The sequence below is a fragment of the Cavia porcellus genome, unplaced genomic scaffold (genome assembly GCF_034190915.1).
Source record: "Cavia porcellus strain 051 isolate PalLab524CR breed Dunkin Hartley unplaced genomic scaffold, mCavPor4.1 scaffold_9, whole genome shotgun sequence".
NCBI lineage: Eukaryota > Metazoa > Chordata > Mammalia > Rodentia > Caviidae > Cavia > Cavia porcellus.
The window spans coordinates 62594320-62619312 of record NW_026947492.1 but is presented as its reverse complement, the minus strand read 5'-3'; the positions used below and the strand labels follow the sequence as shown (position 1 = coordinate 62619312).

At 39.9% G+C, this 24993-nt stretch overlaps 1 protein-coding gene across 2 annotated transcripts; it reads left to right on the top strand.

The window, feature by feature from the left end:
- The first annotated feature begins 7784 nt into the window (after nucleotides 1-7784).
- On the top strand, nucleotides 7785-15763 carry LOC100714269 (T-cell ecto-ADP-ribosyltransferase 2-like). 2 transcript variants are annotated; one of them, XM_003463409.4, is made up of 4 exons: nucleotides 7785-7886; nucleotides 10196-10276; nucleotides 10641-11337; nucleotides 13974-15763. In XM_003463409.4, exons 2-4 carry the CDS (start codon nucleotides 10214-10216, stop codon nucleotides 14051-14053), a joined length of 840 nt encoding a protein of 279 aa, XP_003463457.2. In that variant the 5' UTR covers nucleotides 7785-7886; nucleotides 10196-10213; the 3' UTR covers nucleotides 14054-15763. The 2 variants fall into 2 exon arrangements, with proteins under 2 accessions (XP_003463457.2, XP_063112628.1); XM_063256558.1 differs by having other exon boundaries at nucleotides 7841-7906.
- The last annotated feature ends 9230 nt before the right edge of the window (nucleotides 15764-24993 follow it).

Below are 24993 nucleotides of genomic sequence, written 5' to 3'. Positions count from 1 at the left end.
CTGTTCTCTGAATAGATGATCAGACCACTTGCCCTAGACCTGCAAGGTCAGTGAAACAACAAACACCACAGCATCAAATTACCTTTCACTTCAATACCTATCATCGCAGCCTGTGTTTCTCCAGATCAGCCGGTAGCTTTTGGGATGGGGTGGGAGTTGGCTTTTCTTGTTTCCCAGCCCTTGCTCGGGAAGAGGCTGGGGTCTGGCTGCTCCCCTGGTGGCTGCACATGGCCTGATTCACAGGGAGGGTTTGCTTCTTGATGACTTCTTGTTCTCTTTCCCTGCAGTCCACGAATGCCTTTATGTTGTATGTTTTTACCTCATCCCACTTATGTTTGTTGTTTTGGGATTTTTACATTTTAAAGAATGCGGGGCTGTTCTTTAAAGAAGAAGTCCTGTTTGGAGTCCTGTTTCATTTTCATGGGTTGGGTTTTATTCTGTTTTCTTTTGTGTGATTTTTCAAAAATAACAAGATATATTATGGATTTAGCTCAGCGGCATAAGCACCTGCCTTGCAAGCAGGCGGTCGTAAGTTGGATTCCCGGTACTGATAAAAATGAAAAAGACAAAAAAAAAAAAAAAAAAAAAAAAAAAAAAAAAAAAAAAAAAGAAAAGAAAAATCACTCTATTTTAAAGAATGCTTTATTCATCTTTATATGGCTTTCTCCTCTTTGTTTATCATATTTATTATATGAATCTTCTTTTTTAAGTTTAAATGTATTTTTAACTGATATACAGAAACATAGTAATTGCGCCTACTTTTGTGGTACCATGTGATTTTTTTTACGTAGCTGAATTTGGTGAAATTCCATTAAACACCTTGTCAAAACAAAACAGTTTAATGCCTGTCATGATAACAAGAAACATTGCCTCTACAGGTCTTGATAGCATCTCAGGGGAAAGGCAAAGTTGAGATTTTGAGTCTTTTTTGAAGTCTGGTCTGAAAAGGGGCTTGGTTAGGATTGGGTGTGAATCGTGGTATAAGTAGGGTAACTGGTGAACACAGCAAAAGAAGGGCCTTTGATCCAAAGATTTAACACAGTCTTGGGATGGAAAGTATCATTCGATGTTTTCTTGAGAGTAGGTGGGTCTTTCTGCTAGTTCCTAGAATTGATAGTATCTTTGGTTGTAACCTTTATACTTCTAGACAATAGTTTCCTGGGACAATAAAGTTATTTACTGATAAAAGCAGGATTCTAAAATCATATGAATGTAGATAGCTGTGTGGACATAGGTGGTTTTGATTCTTAGTGTCATTTCTTGTCACATGTCAGCCTGAATATGTGGAGATGTGATCAGAACAGAGCTTCACCACTCTTTGAGGTGTCCCGATTTTATATCAAAATTTCAGGGATGGTGGCTCTACCTCTATAAAGTGTCTAGGCTTCTTGATATTTTTGCTGGATCATCATTCCTTAGGTTGCGTGATGGAACAGTGACTGCAAGGCAGCATTTAAGAGTTCTGAGATCCAAAATCTGTGCACTGCAATGCGGCCTTTGTAGTCAGCTTCTTATCTAAGAATCCAAAGTTCCCGGATTAAGCAAAGACATTAAGTCCTATCACCACTGCCTGAGGAGCCTTGGAACCTGACATGGGATCATTAGCTAAATTAGCTACTTTTACGACTTCTTTTTTGCTTCTCAAGTTTATGAGTCAGCTTTCCAATGTTGATAAACATACCCAAGAATAACAATTTAAAGAAGGAAAGGTTCATTCTGGCTCAGACTTTTAGAGGTTTTAGTCCATGGTTGACTGGTTCCAGTATTTTTAGATCTGAGATGAGGCAGTACATCTTGACAGAGGGCTTGGTGGAGGAAAGTGGCTCACCTCATGGCAGCCAGGAAGCAGAGACAGAGAGACAGAGAACCCCATAGGAAGTGGCCAGGGGCAGGATGTAGACCCCAGGGTCATAGCCCTGTGACTCGCTCCCTTCAACTCAGTTTCCATCACCTCCCAATAATTTTGTCAGAATACGAATCCATCAATAGGTTAATCCACTGATGTTAGAGGCCTCATGATCCAGTCATCTCCCAAAAGCCCTGCTTCTGAATACTGCTGCTTTGGGGATAAAGTCTTCAACACATGAGCTTTGGGGGACATCAAAGAGGAGAGCCTGGGGGATGCAGTGGTCACTAGGTGATGAAAGAGGCTATACTGAAAACCAGGCATTAGGTTATTATGAAAATTTTAGATAGGCTGAAGCTGATAACATCTGAGCTTGGGACAGCAAAGGCTGAATGAATGTGTACATCCACACTCTAACACCTCTGCCCCACCCATGGGCCAGACCACAAACAACAGGGTCTGGACTTTCCCGTCATTGCAATTCTTGATGCAGTTCGTTAAACTACCCAATATCTCTCCCCTAGCAGTTTGGCCCTCATTCCTTTCTCATTTCATAGCCATCTGTCCCATAACCACTGCACAGCAAAGCTTTGCTTGCTCACCCTTCTCTGAGAAGTTTTTGGCTTGAACTCTGAGACCTTCCTTTAGCAATGGTTGCCCTTAATCAAATCTTTCCCTACTGTCATTCAGATTTGCAGTCCTTTTCCTTGACAGTAATGATGCTAAGGCTCAGATAAAGTGCCAGGTGCCTATCAGACTCCACCATCTTCACCTGCATTAATGCCAGCTTCTCAGGCCCCTGTGTCTCCCTGGCTGAGGAAGTCAGAATCCAAGCTGGCATGCCTAGTCCAGCACTCTAGACACTTGTTTGTCGGTGCAGTAAGGACTTAATTATTTTTTTTCCTATTTTTGTTCTCTCCTTCCCTTTCACTTTCTGAGTGGAGTTAAAGATCCTGTCTTTCCAGGGGAATCACACCTTGGACCTGACTCTCAGGGTCCCGATAGCCAGCTAGTAGTATTCATGCTGTATCATGAAAAAATTTCAAACTCACTACCATTGCCTACACCCCACATCAAAAGGGCATGTACCTCATCATCATAGTTCTAATCCAATCCAATTCTCTAAAAACTGGTAAAAATTTTGTTAAAAAAAAAAAACTAGAGTTCAATGCCATTTCTGTGAGAGATCATGACATTTTCAAATTGGCTCATTGTGCGAAGAGTTCTTGAGTCCCTTGGCTTCAAAATCACAGCTAAGTAGTGATCAGCTAATTTGATTTGGTGCAAAGAGGCAGAAACACAATCTTTCTCACAAAATTTATTCAGGGGCTCTGAGGAGTTTCAGGGGTCCCAAAGGCAGCACTTGAGGCTAAGACAGTCACAAGGACAAGCCTGATGTTTTTTTCTGTTCAAATTTGGACATTTCTAGACAGTAGCTTGGTGTCTTCCCTGTTCCTCACTGGACCCTCAGTCAACAGCCTCCATACATCACGAGTCAGGGTAAAGGCAATTTTTGGTTTGTTTGATTTTTTGAGACAAAGTCTCACTATGTAGTTCAGGCTGGCCTTGAATTCACTATGCATCCCAATCTGGCCTCGGAGCCTCCTCCTTCCTCAGCCTCCTGAGTGCTAGGATTATAGGCGTGTGTCAGGTAAACACAATCTTAAATCTTCTCCACAGGTGCTGGCAGGGATTCTTCAGCCCTCACAATAACAAGTCTCAGTTTACCTCAACTGCCAGAAACATAATCCTGGTGAAAGAAAGGAAGAAAGAAAGGAAGGAAGGAAGGAAGGAAGGAAGGAAGAAAGAAAGAAAGAAAGAAAGAAAGAAAGAGCTGGCAAGCATGAGAGCTAGCACATTTATATGAACCAGTGAGTCTGTTTGTGCTTATGTCTAACCCATGACTAGAATTTTAGCTAGGAGATTCTGTCAGGTACTAGATTCAGCGTGTTCTCATATCAGAAGGTCGGTACTAGGTGCAGGGCTTGGCTTGGTACCATGCTGCTCGTTCTGCACCTGTGGTTAGTAAGTCTTCTCAGTTGAGGATGAAGCCCACCTGCGCTGGCCACATTGCCGCGCCCTTGCCTCCTACTACAAGGCTACGTATATTTGGGCTCTGTTAATGAATATGCTCATTCTTGCCACATTGAAAAATTGTATTATTTTTTAAAGTAACTAGTTATTAAAAGTTGAGAAATACATGCCACCAAATTATACATTTTTCAGTGGTTACTACAACAAATTTTATGATTTTTTTTATTGTTTTTTGAGGCAGAGTCTTGCAATGTACTTCGGGCTGGTCTTAAACTCACTATGTAGTCCAGGCTGGCCTCAAACCTGTCTTTGTTTGTGTATTTTGCCACAATAAAAAATCTTCAAGAAAGAAAAATTGTGAAAGGTATATTCTTAAGCTCTAGCAGCCTACTACAAAATGCTGGTGTGTGACTAGAATCAGGAAGCAACCACTTTCTAGTTTTCTCGATAAATTGGAAGTTACTTATGGGGTACTAACTAATCCCAGGAAAGGCTGATTTGACTTCCATTCAGCGATACATCAGAGTCTCTTCCTCTACTCCTTCATAAACTTAATAGCGAATCTGCTACTGACCCTCCTTCCTGTAACAAGTCTGCTTGACTGTAACCCTGACCTGTATCGTGTCATAGAGGCAATGGGTGTAACCTCTTGAAATTCACAGAACCTGTTGTCCTTTCTCCTTATCAGTTCTTCTCATGTTATCAGTTTCAAGCTACTCTCCTCTCCCAACTCACACTTTTCCCTTTAAAACAGCTTAGTCATTAAAAAAAAAGAGTTACGAAATGTCACGTTCATGCTACAACTCCTCCCCATGAATGCAGTGCCATAAACTGTTTAGATGCTATACACATGCAGCACCACAAAAGTGAAAAATAAAACCATTGTTCCTGTGCATGTCTTGCTTGTCTCCTAGCTGTCCCTCTTGACAGGGTACTGTAAGTCTAAATTCTTGTGTTTATCTTTACTCTTGTCTTGGTAAATTGCATTACTGTGTTAAAAGTTATAGTTGACGCATATATTGTAGAAAAGAACAAGTTTGTATAAAAGATATTCAGGAAATGTTTCTGTTAAGAAAATGAGAAGTTTTACCCTAAAATAAAATGATATGTTGTTCAGAGATTTAAAAAAAAGAACATTTAGAACTAAACCTAAATGGGGATAAAAATTTCTTTCAAAAAGAAATCACAAAAAGGTAATTTTATTTGTCATAGCAAAAATGGACTAAGTCTCAAAAGGCAAATATTACGCTGACTTAGAATTTAGTTTCCTAAAATAACAAAAAAATTCTTGGATTATTGATTTCATCTCAATAAGAGATTGTCAAAGGTTTTTCCTGAATTCTGGATGGTTTGTTTAGGGGAAGATTTTGAGTCTTACATTAATTTTATTTAGCTGAGACCTGAACACAGGGCCTTAGCACAGTTAAGGCAAGTGCTCTGTGACTGAGACGCACACTCAACTTGATCATATTCTTGGTTATTTAAGACAGAAAAGCCCCTTCCCCACAGCACAAGAGTTCTTTATAATTATGTTATCATCTATACTTACTCTGTAAATGTATTAAATAGGTAATACAGTTTCTCATCAGCACACAATCCTATTTGATAAACATGTAACCTCTGATAACTTTTGTTATTTTGCCTTCCCCAAATCATCCTAAACAATGCCTTTTGCGTGTGAGACTGTCTTTGAGATTTACCCTAGAGAGTTACGAAGGATTTATTGTTTAGCACTGAAAAAGAGAAGTGCAAAAAATAGATATTTTTATAATAAATATATTATAAATTGCATGAAAAGCACTACTAAGTCAGAAGAAGTATTCAGCCATCCAGAATGGCTAAATCTATTGGGGTAAAATGTTATTAATAAAAACTATTTCAAAACTGAATGATTTACCCATATATTTATTTGCCAATGCTCCTGCTGTCTATGAAATATTTCTATTATCAAATTCCTGGTGCTGCTTTGCCTGATTTTAGATAACAACATCATAGGATTTTCACCCATCTACTTCAACATCATAGTATTATCAGTCATAATTTCTGTTAGCTTTCCAAATGTAAACCTACTCACAAATGAATTTAATCTATTCTAGGCCCATGATTTTAAATTGGAGACTCATATCACTTACCTGTGGAAGTTTATTAATATATGTATGTTTAAGACCAATATATATTTACTAAATCCATATACCTAATAATCTTGGTATAGTGTCAATATATTCTAACTATTCTTGATATGTTTATGTCTATTGTTTAGTATGTCTCAGGATTATGATGTTATACCTCAAAGATTCCCTTTATAAAGTTATGCTCCTTCATTATCATAAGCCAGATTGAAAATAGGATTAATCATTATGTTTAGTTGGGTTTCCAAAATGTCTGACTTGACCATATTTGCTCTCCAAACACATTGTGTTACCTTCGTATAGGGTACCCTAGAGGATATTGTATATCATGGAGAACTCACTACACTGCCAGCCCTTAGAGAAGAAATTGAAAATGCACGTGTAGGGACTGGGGATTTAGCTCAGCGGCATAAGCGCCTGCTTTGTAAGCAGGCAGTTGTTAGTTTGATCCCTGGTACCGATAAAAAGGAAAAAGACAAAAAAAAAAAAAAAAAAGAAAAGAAAATGCACATGTAGCAGTCTCAAAGACCAAGGTTACCCAAGCAGCAGTTCACCATACTAATAAATATCTGGAAGCTAGTCATCACCACTCTGAGTGTATCTTGTAATTACAGAGGCCAAAGGTAAACAGAGGCCAAAGGTAACTGGTATTGATCTTGTGATGTCTCAATAAATTCAGTATTAAAATATACATTTTTTTCTTTTCTAGAAGTGTATGTATACTTTTTTAAATATATATACTCTAGTGCCCATCCAAGCTCTATTTCTGTGAAAGTTTTTACAAAGCTAGGTACAAAAATTATTTTTTGTACCTATTTTACAAAAGCTAGGTACAAATATTATTTTGGTGGAGCCTCTTTTTACAAGTGGCAGAATCAAGGATTTTAGATTTATTGTAGCCTTATGTGTGGTGGTGTTTTTCACCTAAAACATCCTTCCATGGTTTGGTCCAGTTACTCAGGAAGCCAGCAGATTCATTACAACAATCCAGGATTAGGAGAAGCTGGTAATTCCCATAGAAAACTGCATACAAAATCAGTGTTTGGCTTATGATTTAACTGGTTTATGAACACAATGTATTCAAGTGTTGGACTCATACTGAATGAAAGGTTTTTGCCCTCATATAAATTATTGTACAGTTATGGTGATGGTCTAACATGGCGGAAAGCCAGAGCAAGAACGCTTGCCCTGAGAGCCATTCCCTTCTTCTTCCCCTTCAGCCCAAATTGTTACTTTCCCATTTGTGCGTGAAGATAATTTCAATCAGTCCCTCACACATTATCAATGCCCGCCCCAGTGCCACTTCCAATCAGAGGTCATATAATCCTCTGCCCCTCTGTATCTGGTCCAAAGGAGAAAGCCAAATCCCTCTGGGTTGCGGGCTCTCATTTTCTCCATGTCCTCAAATAAATGGCCACTTTCATTCTCTTCTTTCTTCTGCTTCTGTATTGCGCCAGAAAACTCAAACACTAAGAAATGACTGAGGATGCAAAATTGATCTCTAAAAGCCTTCACCTCTCCTGACCCTTGCCTGGCAAGTGTGAGGTCATGAGTTCCATCCCCAATATCCCCTCAAAAAAGTTCTGTTAACAAGAAGTATCCCTGTTGCATTTCACTACAGGAGTAAAATGCCTGAGGCTATAGTCTTTATTTTGTTCATTGGAGTTGGAGCCAGATGTCCTCGGCCATTTTCTTATCTTGCCCCAGTGGTGCAGCAGCCCTATATGTCTGTTCAATTTTCAGTTTCAACAGTTTCCAGCAAATTTGAAACTGAAACCATCTTTCCCACTATAAAAGGATCACACAGCATTGCCTCTTGAGATGCTGCTCTCAGAAAGTGACGTGGATGAAATCACAGAGAATCTGCTGGAGATCAGGTACCTGACCACTCTGAAGGGTAAGGGTGTCTGAGGGTGAAGAAATTAGGAATATTCCCTGAGGACAGAGTGGTAATAGAATGGGGCTGGGAGGAAAAATACCTGGATTAGACTGCTGTGGTAGTGAGAGGTTATGTGCAAGAGGCAATGGAAATTCTGGGCAGGAATATTTTAATAGGGAGATGGAATCAAATTTGGAAAAGAGAAGCAGAACATGCAATGTATCTATCTATCTATCTATTTCCCTAAAAACTTAAAAACTTAATCCAAGACCTTACAATTTACTCCTTAAGTCTTTGAGCAGCATTGCCAGTACCTGTGTCCAGCAAGATCCCCTGTGTCAAAAGTCGTTTCCCTTTCTACAGTTAGTCAAGTCTAGATTTGCAGGGCAGAACAAGAATATGCTTGTTTCCAACTTCCTAACCAACTCTAGGCCACATCAATCCTAGCCTCCCATTTGTTTTAATTTAAGATTTTTAAAAGGGAGCACGCTCTTTCAATGATCAAGAATGAAATGTCCTGGGTAGTACACAACACACCTAGGAGCCACACAAGGAGCCAAGAAGTGCAGGGAGAGAGACAGAGAAGTGAAAAGCACTCTTAGGCCAGTGCCTTTGTTGGCTCAGAGCATTATCCACAAAAGTTTCTTGAGGAGAATTTAAGTTGTTTAAAGCGACCAGGCACAAGGTCCAGGAGGTCATGGCTTGACTGAAAAGTGATTATGGCGGCATATCTACAAAGCCCCTGTAGAGTGTGTGGGTCAGTGTGGCCAGTCGAATAGGTTATATCTAACTGTTCGGTAAAGAAGAGGCCACCAGGTGTTGAAATAAGGCAGTTGTCCACATCAGCTACATTAAAGAACCAGGAAATTGCACTGTTTCTAGCATGCGGAAGTTAAATTTATGTTCAAAATGGAGATATACATATAATTATAATCTCCTACACCTCCATGCATACTAACTTGCCTTTCAGTCCAAGCTCCTGTCCAGTAAGCTCACAATTTGACATCAAATCCAATATCTTTTCAATATCTAGAATTCTTATCATTCCTTTCATTCCTCTTTCTGAGGTGCAATTATTCAAATGTTCTGCCTCCTGTGTACAAAGTAAACACTAATCTCTCTAGTACAATCTTTTTTTCTACAAGAAATTCATTCCAGATACATTTCACTCAATTCACATAATGCTGAAGTAAGTTTCTTTTATATCATTGAGTGGTTATTTTATGTAAACAAAGGCGACTCTGAGGTCAACTCTTAAAGAGTTGATCATAATTAGTTTATGATAACAAATAATTCTTTGGTTATTTAGAATAAAGAGAGGGTGGGACAGTCTCCACTGGAGACTTTCATTTCCAGAATCCTTTAAAAGCTCAGAGAATGAGGACCCAAGATAAAGAGGAGCCCAGTGTAATAGGAAAGGCTCTTACCAAGAGCAGTTGGTCATGCTTCACAGCCCCTTTCTATCATTCTCAAGGTCTTGGTAGAACATTATCTTATGAAGACTAAGCCAACATTATGTGGAAAGTTGTATGGTGGGCTGGAGAAGAGAATTTTCATAATTTGCTAAGAACAGCAAGTGGGAAGGAAAAAAGAAAGCAGGTACCAACCCAAAGGGCAACGGTCACACCTCATTCTTCTATTTACTTTGCTAAGTGCATATTCTATCTATAAGAAGTTAAAAATGAGGTAAAAGGGAGAGTCACAGGAGGGATGGATATGAATAAAATATACAAGTTGAGCCCCACACCCCGAAAATGTGAAGCTAGGAGGAAGGGGAGGGTAAGGGAAATGATGGGAGAAATATGATCAATGCATGTTATGTGCATGTATGAATCCCATTAATCTGTGTAACCATTAAAAAGTGAAAAAACTTACCATAAATAAGTTTTCATTAAACACAATAATTAATGAGGCAAGCTGATTTTTTTAGGCTATTTTCTACTATTATAGTAAAATACCTGAAACTGAGTACATTATGAGGAAAAGATGTTTATTCAGATTCCAATGGCTGGAAAACTAAACATCACGGCATCCACAGCTGGTGAAGTGTCCCCTGGCTGATTTACATGGTGGCAGAGAAGCCATGTGTCATGAGCAGAAAGGGTCATGTGATGAAAGAGGAAGCCAGAAAGATTCAGGCATCAGGTCTGCTCTTCATTGTAACAAATTGCTAAGTGTATGCAGGAACTAACCTTCACAAGAACTGCATAATCTCTTCTGAGGATTCATTAACACAGCAATGATGCATCAACACACAATGAAACTAATGTTCATGCTTCATTTGTATTATCTTATGTTCATTTGCAGTTATTTTTGAACTTGAAGATGACATCACTTCTATACATAGCAATTCACATCTTCATGCTAAATTGGTGGCTCACACAGCAGGTAATATCTAACACCTATTCTCAGTCCACATCTGCTGATTTTGCTCTTCTTTTCCCTCATATTTTTGAGACAATACAGTTCCCAGAGTTGAGTCTGTGGCTAAAGCCAGTTGGGAGGCACGAATCTGAAAATTAATTTAAAGAATAGCGCCAGTAAGCAAAACAGAGTCCAAAGCTGAAATTCTCTTTTTATGGTGCTTGCAGTATAATAAGATTGTATTCATATGATGTGTCAGTCATGAACCCTGTGATTGGGATATGTAAAATCTCATACCAGGCAAGAAGCCAGTGCTAAGGGCTCTGGCAGCATCCAGCATAGGTTGGTTTCCCTGCAAATAAGTCAAACGGCTCTTCCTTCTCCACAGGTAACTGCCCTGACAGAGAGCAAACTGGACATGGCTTATGATGCATTTGATGATCAGTATGAGGGCTGTATCCAAGAAATGGAGAAAAAAGCTCCTCAACTCTTAAAAGAAGAGCTGAACATAAACAAGAACTTAAAGTCTGAGTGGACAAAAGCAGAGAAATATTGGGAGAAAATAAAGAATAAAGTAACTTATCCAAAAAATTTCAATGATTTCCATGGAATAGCGCTAGTGACCTACACAGGCGATATTGCAACAGATTTTAACAAAGCTGTGAGAGAATTCCGTCAAAATTCTGATAACTTTTGGTACAAGGCCTTCCACTATTACCTGACAAGAGCACTTCAGCTTCTCAAGGATCAGAATTGTTACAAAGTTTATACAGGCACCAGTACCAAATTTTATTACAGTGGAAAGGGTAGTGTACGATTTGGACAATTTACGTCATCATCTTTGAATAAGGAAGCAGCTAACAATTTTTTGAAAGAAGGTGGAACACTGTTCAAAATCAATACCTGTTTGGGTGTTCCGATAAAAATCTCTTTCTTTGAGGATGAAGAGGAAGTGTTAATCCCAGGATACGAGGTATATAATGTTGCCTCAATAGAAACTACTAAAAAAGGCAACACAATTACCCTTAAAGACCCTCGAAGACAAAAGAGTAACTATAATTGCTTCTATCTTTCCAACAGATCAGGTGAGTCTGGGTCTGCACTGAAGTGTTGCACAAAATACAAAATGGGGGTTCTCCCTACCAGAAGCACCAAAGGCAGAAAACAATGGGCCTCCAGTCCACTACCAAAGAGTAACATTCCTAAAAAAAAAGGACCACTGTCCTAAAACAGAGAGCAGAGCCCAAGGCTCAGAGACAAAGGCCACTTCTATTCTGCCCCGTTCCAAAGTCTGCTATACAGAAAGGTCAGAAAGATCTCGTGGGCACCAGGTGAAAGGAGCCACGGAGACTACCAGTATGGCAGGGACAAAGGTCAGGGGAGTTGGCGACCTTGTTCTGGAAGATGGGTTTGGCTGCTGTAGTAACATGGGCAAGAGAGGAGGGTGCCTGAAACAAGCAGGTGGCATGGTGATGGAGGAAGGCCTGGACTGGGCTGCCTATGAAATGTTCTAGGAGGAAGAGCTGGACAGACTGGGGATGTGGTTAGAAACGGGGTGGTACCCGAGATGTCTAGTATGGATATATCGGCTGTGAGTAGGGTCAATGACGTTCCCATGGAAGTGACTGACTGGACAGAATAACAGGTGAATAACATCGGAGCAAAGAGTCAATGAATTGAAATACTTTATGTTCTTGGTGTTTCAGGAGAATCACGTCCTAGTATGTGAAGACTGGACCCAAGGTGCCATAAGACTAAGAAAGGGTCACAACAGGTGCAGAATTGTAGGCAGTGCAATTTCCTGGGACATAGTGAAGGAAGTGGGAGTCTGTGCTACAGCAAAACCAGTTGGATCCCTGAACTTTCAGTCAGCAAGAGAGATGCAAATATGGGTTAGAACAAAAGTGACTTCATCCTAGTTGAAATATACCCAGTTTATCTTAAGCGAATATGAAAAAAGCACATTCTTGGCGCCAGGGTCTTGGTGTAAAGCTCCACATAGCAGTCTAATGGCTTTGCCTATTTATAGTTTACTGGGAAACGAGGCAGGAAAAACCAAATAAGTTTATTCTGGGGCAATCATGGCAGTTACTACTGAAGATAGCTGCTGAGGCTCAAGCTGAATCCATACGAGTGGGCCACATGGTGAAACACATGAACAGGGAAAAGGGTACACAGAATGATGAACTGGTAACAACACAACTGGTAAGCCAGAGAACACAAATCTCAGTGAAGGTGCTTAATGACTGAAAATGGAGAGGGACGCATCAGGAAAGGATATTACCTCTCCCAGCCACGTGATGAGTGAGAAGTGCCATTAAGAGCACTTTACCCATCTGTTTCCAAGCCATGCTGGCTTTTGAATCTCTGTGCCTTTAGACCTAGGATTTCTTGTAGCCTAAGACCTCCTCTTTTGACCATATATCATACTTCCTGCATGCTAAGGAACAATCAATTTCAGTATAGTAATTATCTTTCAAGACTTAGTTCCCATGGCAAGCCTTCCCTGATGCATCTAGCAAAATTAAACATTGTACAATGCTCTCTGCTATAGAATTGGAGCCAGACTACCTCAGTGGTAATCTGGCTCATCACTAGCTTTGTGACTTTGGGCAAGTTACCTGAGCAATCAGTGTCTCAATTTTTCATTTGACACACAGGGACACGATCACAGATATTTCATTAATACTGCTGTGAGAATAAAAACAGATATTCAGGACTCAGTGACTGGCTCATAGACATTGCTCAACAAGTCCTAGCTTTGTTTTTTCCGCATGGAAAACCTTGTTCACATCTCAGCTGTTTCATCTCATCATATTTACATTATAATCATTTACTTACAGTGTGGGTACTTTGTCTCCCTATTCATCTGCACTCAGGGCCTGGCTTAATGTCTGCCTTAAATCAGGCCTCTGACACATGTTGTTTCAGAAAATTATGTTTTATTGAGAGGCCAGGGGTCCAAATTAAAAGTAGATTTAAACTCCAGAGTATCCAGCAAATTTAGACCAAATTAGTTCTTATGCTCTGAAGGAGTTCTGGTAGGAGAAATCTTTGGAGGTAGAAATGGAAGCACAGATTTATTACAAGGAGACTCTGAGATTTTTATATAGATGAATTGTGAAATTGGATCCAACCTTATGAAAACAAGGTAAACAGATAGACAGTCCAGCAGAGGAAGAACTGCCCACCATGCAGGCCAAATGTTGGATGTTCAGGTTTAGGCAGGTGGAAAACCCAGGTCAGGAAACCAGCTGCAGTTAACACCAGCTAGTGAAGAAAGGCGTGTGTATGTTGATGCAAAATGAAAGGTTCAGATCCAGAAATTTCTTGCTGAGTCAAGCAGTACAAGCATGGGGGGCCCTCACAATGGCCAAGAGAGCTGCAGGCCTCAGATGGGGAAAACCTTTCTCATCCTGGCCCAGTGGCTGAAGCAGAGGCTTGGACAGTGACTGGGGATGAGGCTGAGAGCCCCATTAGCTCAGTGTACTTAAAGCGACCTTCAATTCAAGAATCAAAAGAATGTGTCTTCAAGTCTCTCTCTAATATTTTTGAGGATTCTGGGAATCCTGGGGAAGTAAACAACAGGTATAGTGGGCCCCAGATATAGCAAACTGTTCTCCTTTGGATTTTGGCCTAAAGGTGAAGCTTTAAACATTTGGGAGTCCCATGTCATTCAAACTCTCTCTGGAAACTTTTCTTTCTCTTCCTCCCTTTGCAGGAATGATAAAAGGCCCTGAATCTCTGGTGTTGCTGCTGCCTACCCTCCTCATCCTGCTGCTTCTGCATGCTGAGTTGTAATCCTGCCTTGCCTAGAGTTTGTTGATCAAGATGTGGGAGGGAGGCCAAAGAACAGGGACCTGACTTGTTCTCCAATGTCAGCAGTATTGGAAGAATGTACCCCGATGTCACAAAAACTACTGGGTCTGATTGCAAAAATGGGCAGTCTGTCTTAAAATTTACTGCACAAGATAAATTCCTGGTCTCTCGACACTTTGCTATGATTAAAATGTAATATATATATATATATATATATATATATATATAATTTTTGCAGAACTGAGGAAAAAGCAATATTTTAATGCGCTGTCAGGTAGTAGCAGTCTTAAAAATGCAATTTGTGATGAATGTTGTAATTAGAATAATGTAACTCATAATTGTACCTTGCTTTTCTATGACTGGATATTTTTATAGGTTGTATTACCTGCTCAAGAAATTCTCCTAAGGCATTATGAGGACATTTTTATAGCTGAGAAGGTTCATTTTGTACATTTTTTGCAGATATCCTTGCAGGATTGATTAACTGGGCCATAAATATGAGGGCTGTCCTAGATGAATTCATCTCTCTATACAACCCCAGCAGTAATGCAAGCACTTGTCAAGTTCTGTCAATTAATTTGATAATAGCTCCCAAATCTATTACTTATCTCTCACCCACTCTAAGCATCTTCAAGGAAATTGATAGGCACATTCTGAAGTGTGGATGGAGCCAGGAACTCTGGACATTGTACCCTCTAAGGGTGGGTTTTGGCTGAGATGCACGGAACTCCCCTTATTCCTCATTCCCCACTCTTCATGTCTGAAGACCACAGTGCCCTGGCTTACCAGATAGTGATACAAATTATAAAGGCATGGTACATAACACCAAATAATATAATGGTGCCATAGTAGTAAAAACAAATGACCCATACAAATACAGGAACTAATGACCCATACAAATGACCCATACAAATACAGGTATATGAAAGGTTGGCCTCACAAATCACAGGGAAAAAGTAAGTCAGTTAGTATAGATAGCTGTTCTTAGGGATGGAGGAGGAAGGGAGGGAGGGAGGGAGGGAGGGAGGGAGAGAGAGAGAGAAACTGGATACCTTCATTGCACTGTTCTGTTGAACAGAATTCATGTGAGGCAATCCATTGTTTTGGATTAAGCTCCCGCACTAGACCCCATAGAACAGAACAGATTCAACCAGAATGGAGTCACTGTTGCTAAGTGCCATGTAGTCAAAGTGAACTTCATAAATGGACAATTGTACAAAAAACAGCAGTTTCAGAGCAGCCAGTCAAAAGAGACTCAGTTTACCTGACTTGGCATAAGTATTACAGTTTGGATCTAGAATGTTCCTCAAAAGCTCATGCACAGATGAAGGCTTAGTCTCCAGCTGGTGGTGCTATTGGGAGGTGGTAGAAACCTCAAAAGGTGTAGTCTAGTGGGAGCTAGTAGGTCACTGGAAGGTTATCTTTGAAGGGTACATTTTGGTCCCTGTTTAGAGGCCATTTAATATCTCTCTCTCTCTCTCTCTCTCTCTCTCTCTCTCTCTCTCTCTCTCTCTCTCTCTCTCTCTCTCTCTCTCTCTCTCTCTCTCTCTTTCTCTCTTTCTCTCTCTGCTTCCTGTACACCATGAGGTGGGCTGCTTTTTGCCTCACCGTAGGCCCAGAAGCAATGGAGCCAAGTGAACATGGACTGACATGTCAGAAACTATGAACCAAAATAAAGCTTTCCTCCTCCAAGTTGATTTTCTCAGGTCTTTTGTCACAGCAGCTAAAAGCTGACTAACAAAAAGGAAGTGCCTGCTGCCTAACCCTATAAGAAAAGTGACTTTGAAAAGACCAACCTACTTTTGGTTCTTTATTTCTGCTTATTTCACCCTTTTCTGCCTGTAAAGATAACTCTCCCACTTAGGCTGATCAGAATATTCAATTTTCAGAATAAATGTTTGATTCTATAACTGCTAACAAAAGCCAATTAGACATTTTAAAAGGTTTTAGTGCACCATACGTAAACATATTCCTCCCAAAATTAAAGACTTAAATATGAAAAATAAACCTCTAAGACTATTATAAAAAATGTATAGGAATTAGAGCACTTGTCTAGCATGTGCAAGGCTCTGGGTTCAAACTCCAGCACCACACACACACAACACAAAGCAAGAGAATATTAAACATCAGAGCAGAAAAGGGAAATAAAGTTTCTTTCTCATGATTAATAGAGGCCTCTGCAGAGCTTTGCAAGTAATCACTCAGGAATGTCAGAGGCTGGAAGCTCCATCATAGAGTATTCTTTCATAGTTATCAAGGCAGGAAAAAAATTGGATGAATGAATGTGTGATTGGATCCCTGGATCATAAGTGACATCGCTAGTTTTGCTCACATTTCCTTCATCAAAGCAAGTCATTCAGCTACAGTCAATTTTTAAAAGGGTTTCCAAGGTGCCTGAAAGGAAAGAGGAGAAAAATTTATAATAAGACCTATCATTTGGAGAAGTATTTCTTAACACTGAAAAGCAAGAGCCACAAGGAAAAACATAAATAAATTTGACATAGTAACAACAATACAAATAACTAAAATGTATTGACTGCTTACTGTGTATCAGCCGCTTGTTCCAAGCACTTTATGTGTTTACTCATTTAATTTTCACAATAACCTCATGAGGTAAGTTCTATTATTCCACAATTTTACACCGGAGGCCCTGAGAGGTTATGTTACTGACTGTCAGAATATAACACAGAGCTACTAAGCAAGGAAAGGGAACATAACAAAGGAAGGGAAGGTCAAGGGCTTTGTAAGTATTAGGGGAGGCTATGCTAATTAAACCGCAAAAGTCAGCATTCCAGGTAGGGTAAATTGAGTTCACAAGTCTGCACATAACTAGCTAACAGGAATCCTATTGTTTTTCTGTCAGGAAAGTCTCTAGTCACTATTTGGTCCACAAGGGTCATTAAAAGTTCATGATTATTTATCAACTTCAGCAGGAAATGAACAGTTGTGATGAAATAAAGCATTCAATTTGGGCATGTCCGACCTAAGCCAATGCTTCTGCAAGTTAAAAGTGTTCCTTTTACACAGAGAATAAATTAAGTCAAAATCAAACATTTAGACTTTTGGTTGGTAAATGCAGAAGCAGACTGGGAAAGGATTTTTGCAAGACTTATAACACATAAAGGATGTCTACAAATCAATTTTTTTAGACTGGGTGTTGCTATGTAGTATACACTGGTCTTGAACTCTCTATGTAGCCCAGGCTGGCCTCAAACTTGCAGTGATCTTTCTGCCTCAGCCTCCTCAGGTGTGTGTGTGCCACATACCTGGTTCAATTTTTAAACAATTAGAAAATTTGGAAACACAGACAACCTATCAATGAGAAACCCATACTTTTTTTTCAATATTCACTTTTGTGCAAGTTGCAATTGAAATGCAAATTGAAGCGACAGAGATTTCTTATTTCACTGATAACACTGGCCAACAATGGGGATATAGCTCAGAGGCAGAGAACCTCTCTAGCATGCAGGAAACCCTGGGTTCCGTTCCCACCTCTGAAGAAAAATAAAATAAGGCAATAGAATTTATTAAGCTGTTGTTATTTAAATGTGGTAACCTAGCTTTTGCTGAGCCTAAACTCTTGAGAATGGAAAAGTCTCTGAGATAAAGGAGTTTATTGAGCCCTTATAGGTGACAAGTTCCTGAAACCACCAGCAACAGGGCTAGTTAGGGGTTGTAAACAGGTCTACAGAAACAATAAACTTTGAGAAAAGAAATCCTAAATGATTTACTTTGAAACTGTATTGCTCTGACTAAGAGGGGCAGGCTAAGAAGACAGAGGGAAAAACTTTGGTGTAGGAGGGCAACCCATGAGGAGAAGAATTTGTGCCTTCTGGATTGGCTAGCTTTAGTCTACAAAGTCTGTATGTAAATGGGGCTTGCTGGTCCTTGTGTTCAGCAATGAAGGGATTTAAGTCTAACATAAGCAGTCACTTTGGTTCTTTCCCAGTAGCTGTTAACTGATTAACTTCCCCCTCTCCAGCTTCAAGCTCTTGTAATTGATTTAGGACCTCTCAGAATTTTTTTGAATCTACATGAGATTCTGTGTCTTGTAACATGTTTTGTTTTGTTTTCTCTTGAGGTATTAGTGGTTGATCCCAGGGCCTTCATAGTGAGCACATCCTCAGCTCTTTTTTTTTATTCTTTATGTTTAAATTTTGAGACACAATCTCACTAAGCTGGGCTTGAACTTGCAATTTTCCAGCCTCAGCTTCCAAGAGTGTTGGGATTACAGGTATGCACCTTCTCTTATTTAATATCTGGTGAGGCCTTTTAAAATTCTGACTTATGTTAGATTTTTTTGGTGCAGTTGAGAGACAGAGAGAGAGAGAGAGAAAGAGAGAGAGAGATAAACAAAAGCTTTCACTGCAGGCACAGGAGGGCTACTGGAGACTGCAAAGACTCTCAAAACTGGGGGAACTTTTATGGAGTGAGCACTTGGGTGGTTGTGGAGTCAGAGAGGGCTTGGCACATGCATGAAAAGGGAGTGGGAGGTTTATTTCTGGAACTAGAGAAAGAATTTTTGGAGAGCTAAGTTGTTTCTTGGGGCCTGGTGCCATCTTGGATGAATGTCATGTTAGAGATAGCTAAGCCCCAGGATGGAAGACCCCATCATTCCCGTCTTTTTGTTTCATGGGTGAAGAGATGGCCATTGTTTTAGACTGCTTCCTGCTGGTGAGGGGCATTGTGGTGGGGGCTGTTGAAGTTGTCAGAATGAGGAGTTAGGCCCATGTAGAAGCTGGTGCCAGGGGTCTCAACCAGGACAAAGAGCTCTCTGGTAGTGAAGGCCCATATCCTGAATTGAAGAAATCTTGAAAAAAAGTTTGAAAAGTTAGGGAGCTATAAGTAAAAATATGATGAATAATATGAGAGGTCCTGTCAAGGGGAGGAGATAGGGGGTCTAGCCACTCAGAGAAGAGCAGATGGGAAAACCTTGTCAGTGATATCAACGTTGCTGGAAAACACCTTGAATGTTTGATTAAGGAGAGAAGAAATAAAGAGCTGTAGTGTGGTGAGTCTAGGCATGTTGGGGAGAGAGACAATGTCAGCAGGACTACTTAGGATTGGGGCCCTAATGGATGTTGAGTGAAACATGAAGAATCTTTTTTCTCTTTCTGAGGAGGGACCCACTGCGTCATAAAAGGCATATCCCCATGTTTTGCATAAAGATTATTGTGGAAGGAGGTATTTTTGATAATCGTGATCTAAAGTGATATCTTTTGTTAGTTGTTATTGTTGTACTCTAAGAAAATAGCTTCATTATATTTGTATTATAGCAAATTACCTGTAACATGGCTATATCATATATATGTTTTCCTTCTCCCTCTGGGTGACCTAATTGATATGTTAAGTAATGCTCTCCTCTGTAAAGAATTGCAAAATCTTACCTAATTGATATGTTAACCAATGTTGCCCTCTACAAATAACAGATGTGGTGCTCTCTGTTCTCTGCTGAGGAAACCAGGATATTTTTCTAATTTAAACTTGTTTGAAGTAACTTGCTGGTATGCAGGGAGACTTGCTTGTTAGCATAACCCTTACCTGACCTTGTTCCCCCTCCCCAGAAGAAAAAAAAAAGTAATCTCGCCGTATTTCTGTTCTGTAATGTGCCGTACTGCCTCCCCTTCCCCGTTCCCTCTACCTATCTATCTAACTTAAGTTTCAATTTCCTGAAAAGCCATAAAGACCTTAGGTTACAGTTTCTGGTAACCCCTTCTTGACCTGGTGGTGGTCTGTCATAAAATGTGCCTCTTATAAAATGTGCTAATTGCGCTGTTCTTAAGAAATGCTTAACTTCAAAGAAATTACAGGAAGAATGTTATGGCTTAACCCCAACCAATGCTCTCCTTTTGTTCTGTATGCATCAAAAAGGTTAAGTTTCAAATCCTTGTAAAAACTTAAGTTTCAGTTCCTTGTAACTTTCGACCCCTTCTCACATGTTAGTGCTAATGAGCTGTCCTGAGATAATTAACTTTCTACTTTCTTCTCCAAATGCTATTGCAGATGTGCTATTCCAAGATAATGCTTATCTGCAGGATGGGAGTAACTTGAAAGGCACCAAAGGCTCCCGATGTTGTCAGAACTAAGTGGACAGCTTTACAGTTTCCAGATTTGGGTCACAGCTTAACAGCTCTGCGGGTTTCTTTTGTCTCCCCCCACCCCTTCTCCAGCTTTAAAAAACCCCTTCTTTAGTCTCTGGGGCACGCAGTCTTTGGGTCAATCCTGGAGAGACTGTGCCACCAGGCCTGGAAATAAAGCCTTTGCTCCCCAAATTTCAGTCTCTTGCTTCCTTGGATTTTATTCTGGGGTCTAAGTTATCACAGTTATAGTTATGTCTCATGTTTGTGTGAAGCTGACTGTGTGGGAAACAAAGAGTGACAGATATATTGGTAGCCATGTAGCTAATTGCCATAAAGATTTTGTTATCAGCTTTGGAGATGATGACTGTAGGGTCCTGTATAAGTATTAAATGAACTTGTTTTAGGTAAGAAGGAGTCATTAAGATAGGAAGTGTTCTGTGAGAAATAAGGTCATGAAGATGATGGGATGAGTGGACTGTGATTGTTTTAAAGTGAACTTTTTGGCCTCTTGCTTTAGTGTGTCTGCTGAGGCAAGTGCTCAAAGGCAGAGAGGCCAGCCATGTATTGTGTTGTCTAATTGTTTTGAGAGGTAGGCTACTGCTTGGAAAGAAGGTATCTTAAAACTTAACAGCATTATGACCTTGAGAGGTAGTGTACAGAAAGAAAGATTGAGTTGGGTTAGGGAGAATGAGGGAAGATCCTCTAAAAGGATCTCTTTTAGTTTAGAAAATGAGGATATATAGGAATAGTGGGCTCTGATAGGGAGACTTTGATAGGGAACCGTTGGATGCCTCGTAGAGAGGTTGGTCTAGTGTAGCAAAGTTAGGAATCTATAGGTGAAAATATTTAGTGAGGCCTAGAAAAGATAAAACTTGTTTTGTAGTTGGCACCTGGAGATCATGGAGAGGGGCTTTGTAATCAGAAGTTATAAAATGTTTGGCAGATGGAAGCTAGTAATGGCACTGGCAGAGATGAGAGAAAAATAGAGAGGTAGCTTGTTAGTGGGAGAGCTCAAACTAGGTGAGGTCCTCAGGAGCTGCACATCCCAACCAATCTGAGTCACAGCACTAAAATGTTAGAATTTTTGGTGCAGTTCAGAGACAGAGAGGGGAGAGAGAGAGAGAGAGAGAGAGAGAGAGAGAGAGAGAGAGAGAGAGAACACACAAACCTTTATTGTGGCACGGAAGGACTGCTGGACTGCAAAGCCCTTCAAAAACAGGGCAGCAGGGGAATGGCTTTTATAGGGTGTTTGGGTGGTTGTGGTCTTGGGACTGGAAAGAGCTTGCTGCATGCACGAAAAAGTAGCAGGAGACTTATCTCTAGAACTAGACAAAGAACACAGAAGTTACTTTTGGAGAGATAAATTATTTTGTGGGGCCTGGTGCCAAGTTGGGCTAATGTCATGTTAGACGTAGCTAAACCCCAGGCTGGCAGAACCCATCAATTATAAGCAACGTTGTGACATAAGCAATTATTTCCATACCAGTACAATATTTTGTATGATTTTCATTCAATGCAAAAAATGCATAAGGCTGGAAATATAGGCCAGAAGCAAAGAGCTTGCCTAGTATGTGCAAGGTCCTAGGTTTGATCACTAGTACCACGATGCATGGGAGGATGCAATGCACAAGCTCAAGGAGTAAGTGAGGATTCTTTCCTTGTGGATTTCACCAAACAGATCTTTTTACCTTTCTGCTTTCCCCTTTCTGAAATCATGGTTCCTTTTCTTCCAAATCATTTTGTATCCACTCCTCAGATGTTTATTCAAGAAGCGAGCTGCATGCCCAGTTTCAGGCCTCAGTAGGATGCCATATTAGGTGAGATGAGCAAACTAGGCTGCGAGGCCCAAAGCCTGCTTTCTCTGCCATCCATTTGGTAAATGATAAACAAAACAGAACACAAACCCAACAAAGCAGAGCCTGGTTTCTGAATCCAGCACCTGTGCTTAGGCTGCTTCCGTTCTCCTGGGCATCAGGGGTCTTGACCACTTTGGCTCTGGTTAGACTTTTCAGTCTGAGCAGTAGTTTCTGGGACAACTTTCCAACATCGGGAGGATTCTGGGAAGACTTCAAGACAAGTATGTTCCAGGGTAATGTTTCAGCTGATTGGAAGCCCAAAAGTTTTCAGAGAAGTTTAAGGGAAAAAGAGTAAAAAGAGAAATCTGAGGTGGCAGAGATAAAGATCAGTCATAGTTCAGCAGGTAGAGGCTGTTCTCTGAAATAGGACTGTGAGCCAGGTAGAATGGCCTGTAATCTCAACTACTCCAGAGACTGAGGGAAGAGGATCACAAGCTAGAGGCCAGTCTGTGCAATTTAGGGAGATCTTGTGTCAAAGTAAATAAAAGAGACTAGAGACATAATTTAGCACTTCTTGAATTTAATACCCAGTACCAGGGGGAAAAAAGGAACGAAGTGGGGTCAGGGGAGAATATATGACATTTTGAAGCAAGGATGATTGTGGGAGTTTGGCTCAGTTTATTAGAACCCTGCAGGCTGTGGCAGATTCACCAAAACAGACCTACAGAAGGCAGATAGGAGAATTCACAGAGGCAATTTATGATGTAACTTCCCAGGCACACGTAGTTTTTTGTGTAAAGCAGCAAGTTCTATCTAGGAACAAGGGTCTGACGTTAGAACTGCCTGGTGCAGTCATGGCAAACCTTTTAGAGACCAAGTACCAAACTGCAACCCAAAGCCCACTTATTTATCACAAAGTACCAATACTGAAATTAAACCTGAATCCAGAGGTTTTAATTTAAAAAACAAAATAACTATATTAAGACTGTTTTGTCTTAAAAAAACATTACCATATTTGCCATAGGTCTGCCATCGCTGGCTCAGTGCATTGCTACAAGTACAGTACTGGTCTCCGGGCAAGAGCCAAGGGAAGCCCAAGAGCAGTCTGTGCTTTTCTGGTAGAATTCTCATTTACCCAACATTCACAGCCTCCCCATCACCTTTGCCTGGGATTCATAAATTTGTCTTTGGTCCCTGACTATGAAGATCAGATTATCCAGCTGATCCCACAAGCTGTTGTTTTTGAGTTAGAGCTATAGGTTGACTCCAAAGCTGCCACCTTGGTCTAAGCCAACACTACTTCTCTTCTGGATCACAGGGTAACCTCTATTGCAGATAATTAGACTATCTTCATTAACTTTTTACTGCTCCCCTTACATTTGGAGTGATTTGGAGAGGTAAAAATTACATTTCCCAAACTGGTGGCACGTGACTGAAATCCCAGGGCTCTAGGAGCCCGAGGACACTTAGTGAGATACTGTCAAAAATTAAAAAAAATAAAAATAAAAGAGGCACGTTCAATCTCCAGTACTTGAAAATCAAAAAAAGTAGATCATAACCACACAAACAAAACACTGGGTAAGAAGAAAGTTAAGTAGGGAGGGGCCATTATTTTGCTCCTGTGGTCTCTGGCAAGCAAAGGGAGACAAACAGGACTATTTCAGTGATCAGATTTAGGTTTTCTGCTCTTTCCAAGATTTTTCCACCAGTTTTGTGGGTGTGAGACCGTCGCTGGTATGGTGATAATTGCTGGGGTGGAACCAACTATTAATTAAACATTATAGGAAGTCATTGTTCCTGAACTAAGCTCCCTGAACTAAGCTCTTGCACTGGGTCTCAATAGAGGAAGTTAAAAATCAAAATGGAGTTATTTGTGCTAAAGTTCTACATCACCAAACTGAAACTAAGCTGTTTATCTAACCTAAGAAATCAGGAGAGAGTGATAACAGCCAAATTTCCTTAACAGGCAAATTCAATCAGCATGATAAAGATCCTCCTGCTTTAATCTTTACACACACACACATACACACACACATGCACACACACACACAAAATTGAAATAACTTGATGCTAACCAATTAGTGATTTCTCTATTGCTTTATCTCTCTGTTCCTGAGTTACAAGGAGAGTAATTTTGAAAAGGCTACTTTTGATTTTCATTTCTGCTTCTTTAGCCCTTTTCCATCTATAAAACCAACTTCTGCTTGGCTCTTTGGAACATTTATTCCATTTTGGGGAGAATGAAGTGTTGCCAAATTTTAGAATAAAAAATAAAATCAATTAAGATCATTAAATTAAATTATTGTAATTTTGCCCTTTGATACAGTTTTCTGATACTTGGCTTTCAGTTACAGCTGTGTGACTTTGAAGTCCAATGCCAGTAATGATGTCTGATTTCCAATCCTCCAGCCCTTAAAATATGCCTGTTATAATATTAATGTTTTTTTTAAATTTTATTTAAGGAGAAAAGAAAAAAAAGCGGAGAAAGGGTACAAGTTATACAGATTTACAGAAAAAAAATGAACAGTAGGAAATCACTAGTTAATGGATTACATATTGTCATCTTAGAAATAATTGTTCAAGTCACAAAATTAAAGCTTGTAAAGTGGACATTCCATCAATGATACTGCAAACAGTTCTGATCATTGATCCAATAAAACTCTGTGATATCATTTTCTATCTTATACACTTAAATATACATGCAGTTATATAGTTTAGAGCACTTTCTTTTCCTCTCTTAACTTAACAGACAGAACAGAATCGGTCAAGTCAAAACGGTGGACATAATAGATAATGTAAAAACATAATACAAGGTGATCAACAATGGTTACCATAATGCCTCCCACTATCTCTAATAGAATTGCCTATATCATTAGTTATAATAAAATTGAACAAAACAGTAAAGAATAAAACCGACAAAACCAAAACATTGGAGACATTGTAGGTCTTCAAAAGTAGATAAAAGTCAACGAGAATGGGCGTTATAATGAATCTCATTATCTTCACAGCTGATGCCTAAACTTTCGAACCTGATACTATCCAGCAA